Raw genomic sequence first — 5,107 nt, forward strand, 5'->3', positions numbered from 1 at the left:
CCAAATTCCCCATCTGTTGATGTTGACATTTTGAGTCTGTACAGTCTGTATAAACTGGGTGCTGACAAAGTGACCTTTTGCTTTGTTGCATCTAATGTGACATTTAACGGCAGCCGTTATGTTTGGTCGCATGATGTGAGGGAACCTTTTTTGCCGGAGAGTGACTCAGCAGTGGCGCCAAGCTCGAATAAATTATCTGTTGGTGCCATTGTTGGTATTGTTATCGCAGTTGTAGTTGTTCTTGTTATTGTGGCTGTCATTCTGTATTGTGTACTGCTGCGTCGGCGACAACAACAAGAAAAGCAACGAAGAGAAAAGGTGCAGATGTATGCTGTGCACTCTCAGTCCACAAGTAAAACAACCACAGTGGAGACTACTTCGAACTCTTTCACAAATTCTATTTTTTCTTGTAGTGTTGTTGCTACTGAGTAGATACCTATCAATAATGCTGATGTCTACTTTATCTCTTTGGTTTCTCCTCTTATTTTACCCTTGGTATTCCTTTTGTACCAGTGGTAGCATTGGTAGTAGTTTCTAATAGCATTCTAATTAATGTACACATGAACACTTTTTTCTCCTTATCATGTTCGCTTTTTTTTTCTTTTCTTTCCTCTCTCTGCTCTTTTGCTGTCACAAGAACAAAGCAACACACACACACAAACAGACAGACACACAAGTTCACATACTTACGTTCATTCACACCATTGTATCATGGAGAACTACTTTATGCGTCACCTATTGTACCCTGTACTGCTGCTATTCCTGTTATTATGCTGTGCCGGCACATCCTTTGCTGCTGTTGTGCAGCACTTACCACAAAGAGGAGAGAGTGCTTTGCATGCGTACACCGTCGCCGACCTTGAGAAGAGTGGGAGAAACTGGAAGCCCATACACATCGAAGTATCCGCAGAAGGCGTGAATAATGTGTTGAGGGACTGTGACAGAAAGCGAGCCTTGGCCGAACAGTTAAAGGGGACGGGTACTCGGAGATATGACGACAGTGTGTTCTGTGATAATAAGACTGGGATAACTGATGAAAAGAAGGACCTCTTACTGAATAAACTCTTACTCGCCGCGATCAAGTTGCATACAGATCGTCTCAACATTGAACAGAAAGAGGGTGAAGTTGTGGTCTCTACAAGCACCATAAACTCATTTTCGGGAGAATGCGGGGTCATAAAGTCATGGGAACACAAAAAAAGTTTCTCCAAGGCTGATTTTGTACTTTTTGTTGGTCTTGATGAATCTGAAATGTCAACAATAGTATGTTCTCAGGATTTAGAAGAACGACCAACTTCTGCACTGATCAAATTTGTACCGAAAGACATTCTGGACACGAGACACTTTGTCCGCACGGCAGCGCATGAGATTGCACATGGACTTGGGTTTGAGGTGACCCGTATGAGGAAACTTAAATTGATTAAAAAGGGGGCACTGAGAGGAAAAGGGAAGGTCACGGCCGTGGATTCTGAAATAATTCAGGAGATGATGAGAGAACATTACGACTGTCACTTGGATATCACCGGTATGTACATGGAGGATGAGGGTAATGGTCGCAGAAAGTTGCACTGGGAGCGAAGGATTGCGAAGGATGAATTGATGAGTCCATACACGGGAGAACCTTCTGGCATGTTCTACACTAATCTGACACTTGCAGCATTCCATTCCTTGCCTTTCTACAGCGCGAACTTCAACATGGCAGAGCCGATGAGCTGGGGAAAGAAATCTGGATGTAATTTACTTCATAAGACATGCGACAGGTACAGGGATGAATTAATGAAGTACACCAACATGTTCTGCGACGAAAACGGACCGGTCTTGCAGTGCACATCTGACCGTTTCGCCCTTGGAACGTGTTCCTCCAAGTCACTGCCAGGTACCCTGCCTGGGGAGTACCACTACTTTACAAAGACTGCTGGACAGAATGAGATGACGAATGGCTGCCCCATCATCAAACCATTAAAGGAAACTACATGCGAGAGTGGTGATGTTGCACTGATGCCTGGAAGTATTGTGAGCAATATGTCACGGTGTCTGAATGTGAACAAACCGCTGGAGTTCAGCGAGGGAGATCAGAGAAATGGAGTGACCGCAAAGGGCATTTGTGCAAAGGTAAAGTGTGAGAATGGCAAGGTGAGTGTGCAATACAAGGAAGATACTACTAAGTGGATTGAGTGCAGTGGTGAAAACGCCACTATTGAAATGAAGGATTCTAAATTCAAAGGTGTGAGTATTGTTTGCCCCAAATACGAAGAAGTGTGCACAGGGTTGAATGAAACCGATCTTCCCACCATTGAGTATGACGACAAGAGCGACAATTCTAACGCAAGTGAAATTCCATCACCAAACGTGGATTCACCAGAGAAAAATGATCCATCAGAAGCCGAGAAGGCACCACAAACCGAAGAGTCACATCATCCCAACAAGTCACCGCAAGAAGAGGATACACAGAATGCTGAAATTCCATCGAAAGAGGGAGGTTCACCAGAGAAAAATGATCCATCAGAAACCGAGAAGGCACCTCAAACCGAGGGTTCGCATCCTGAAGAAAAACCATCGCAAGACGAGGTTACACAGAATGCTGAAATTCCATCGAAAGAGGGTGGTTCATCAAAGCCAGAATCCCCTGATAACAACGACACAACTAATATTGAAAATGGACAAGATGACCACAACACGGGGAATGACTTAACTGACAGTAAAGTGGAAAATACCAACAGCCCTACAGGTGTCATTTCTGGGAAGGACACTGACAACAGCATCGCTCTCTCGTTCTTTGGACCTCTTATGCTTCTCGTGTGTGTTGTTGCTGCAGTGGTGGCCCTGTGAGAGCCCCACACGCATATTCTAACCTATATTATTCCATAATTTTTTTTTGAAATTCATATACACATAAAGAATAATTGATTTCCTTCCCTTCCCTTTTCTTTTTTTTTGGTTGGGCTCGCAGCGGTTTTCGCTTCCTTGGGAAAAAGCTTTGTAGCCATTGGTGTTTTCTGACTATATATGTGTTTTTATCTATATATAGTTGTATATACACACTCCGTTTTTTTTTTCTTCTTGGAATACTAATTTTCATACACTACTTGTGTATACCGTGCCGCTTCTCGGTACTCTTACTTGGGTGTACAAATGTACACACATACCGAGTTTAAGGGGAAGTGGGAAATACATGCATGCCTCTACTTTTTTTTTTGATTGGGGGATTCTTCTAAATGATTCATTTCTCTGTAAATGGGTTAAATAGGTGGATGCACCTTAGAGTACATGGATTATTTTTTTTGTGAGTATTGATACCTCCTATGCTACTGTTTTTTTTTTGTATTTTTTATTTATGTATTGCTTTTTTTCTTTTTTGTGTCTCTCGTTGTTCTTCCCAAGTCTCTCAAGAATTCTATTTAATAGACACACTAAGAATGATGGTATAGCGCACATGTTTCTCTCTGTTTGCATTCTTTAGCTGTTATGATTTGATTTAACTGCAACAGGGGTCATTTTCCATGCTGCTCTTGGAGTCGTGTTACCTTACTTGGTGGTGCTGGTGACTGTTCTTATTATTCCTTTCATGTGATTTTTATTTTTTTTGTTTCTGCGGTGCTGCGGTGGTGTTTCTGGCAATGTATTACTCTTGATGCAATTTAGTGTTCCAACATTTAATGGGTCCAACGCATCTGATTTACTCTTTGTTTCTGTTGGCAAAACAATATTAGCATATCAGTGATAAAATAATGAAGATTTTTATGTAACTCTCCTGATGCTGTATTTTGCACTGTTATTTTTATACTGCGTCTGGTGGTGTGTGCTGCTGTTTCGCGGGAAATGTTTCTAAAGGGATGGAGTGACGGACACAGGTGGACTGTTATTGATATTGATTACAGTGATAATGGCAATAACTGGAGGCACGTCTGACATTGCTGTATACATGATATTTGTGGATTTTGTGTTGAACTATCCCAGGACAAGAAAAACATGAGAAACCGTGTCCAGGTTAAAGGGAACACAGCAAAGGAGGGGAATCAACCAAGGATGAAGACAATGAATTGTTTCATGAGACAAATGACGTGATATTTCTTTAAAGAAAGGAGAAACAGTTTTCTTAACAAAGCACTTACTTTTGCAATCAACTGCACGATGATATTCCCAACATTCAATATGAAGGGGATGAAGTCGATTTCTCCCTCACTCAAAAGCATCGCCTTTATTATTATTATTATTATTATTATTATTATTATTATTATTATTATTATTATTATTATTATTATTATTATTATTCTATTTTTATTTTGCAATATCCATTGGTACAACTGTTGGAATTGACGGTAAAAGTGTGGCACTGCCAAATGGCCAGAAGAAAAAATTATAATGGGAGTTGTACAGGAAATCGAAACAAAATATACAATGACACTGCTATCAATACATGATAGGAAAATTCAGGTTGAGGTTTCTCTTCAACTGTAGCCCATTATGGTTCTCATAATCATTTTTCTCAAAAAACAATTGGAGTAAAGAGATCGATAGAAAGTTGATGAAATAAAAAGAAGCTGCCAATCCATTAAATTATCTCAACCCCTACATCAATTAGCAAGTACACCACTTATTTATTTTTTCTGCAGGTCCACCTTGGTGGTAACGTGCATTACCATTATTCTTACAAACCTTACTAATACTCACAGTTGGGTGCCTATTTGGTTTTTTGTTCTCTTTCTTTTTTCTTGAATTATTTTTTTTTTGTTTTAGAAAAGCAAAATACCAAATCCCCATTTTTTGTACAAGCAATTTTTTTACGCTAAATACAATGGAAGACCCTGCCACTCTGCTCTCGAAGCTAACTGTGCAGGAGAAGGCCGACCTCTGCGGTGGTGCTGATGCGTGGCATACTCATGCAGTGAACCGTCTCGGTGTACCACAGCTTTATTTAACAGATGGTCCGAACGGACTGCGATTGTTTTGGGCGAACGAGAAGGACACTGTGGATATTGCGTCTCTGTCGACAACATGCTTCCCGACCGCTGTTTGTATGGCGTCCACATGGAACCGTGAACTAATACATAAGGTGGGTTCTGCTTTGGCAGAGGAGTGTCAGGCACATGATGTGGCCGTTCTGCTT

The 5,107-nt window shown here is 40.9% G+C and overlaps 3 protein-coding genes across 3 annotated transcripts; all 3 read left to right on the forward strand.

The window, feature by feature from the left end:
• On the forward strand, positions 1–432 carry TM35_000133250 (uncharacterized protein; the record flags this gene model as incomplete). Its single annotated transcript, XM_029025541.1, has 1 exon — positions 1–432. A coding segment is annotated over one exon (432 nt), but the record flags the coding sequence as incomplete, so codon positions are not given.
• A 279-nt stretch (positions 433–711) lies between these two features.
• On the forward strand, positions 712–2,829 carry TM35_000133260 (surface protease GP63; the record flags this gene model as incomplete). The annotated part of the gene is made up of 1 exon (XM_029025542.1): positions 712–2,829. One exon carries the CDS (start codon positions 712–714, stop codon positions 2,827–2,829), a length of 2,118 nt encoding a protein of 705 aa, XP_028883388.1.
• Positions 2,830–4,795: 1,966 nt separating this feature from the next.
• TM35_000133270 (glycoside hydrolase family protein) lies at positions 4,796–5,107 on the forward strand (the record flags this gene model as incomplete). Its single annotated transcript, XM_029025543.1, has 1 exon — positions 4,796–5,107. A coding segment is annotated over one exon (312 nt), but the record flags the coding sequence as incomplete, so codon positions are not given.

Source organism: Trypanosoma theileri (genome assembly GCF_002087225.1).
Source record: "Trypanosoma theileri isolate Edinburgh chromosome Unknown TM35_Tth_13_V1, whole genome shotgun sequence".
Taxonomy (NCBI): domain Eukaryota; phylum Euglenozoa; class Kinetoplastea; order Trypanosomatida; family Trypanosomatidae; genus Trypanosoma; species Trypanosoma theileri.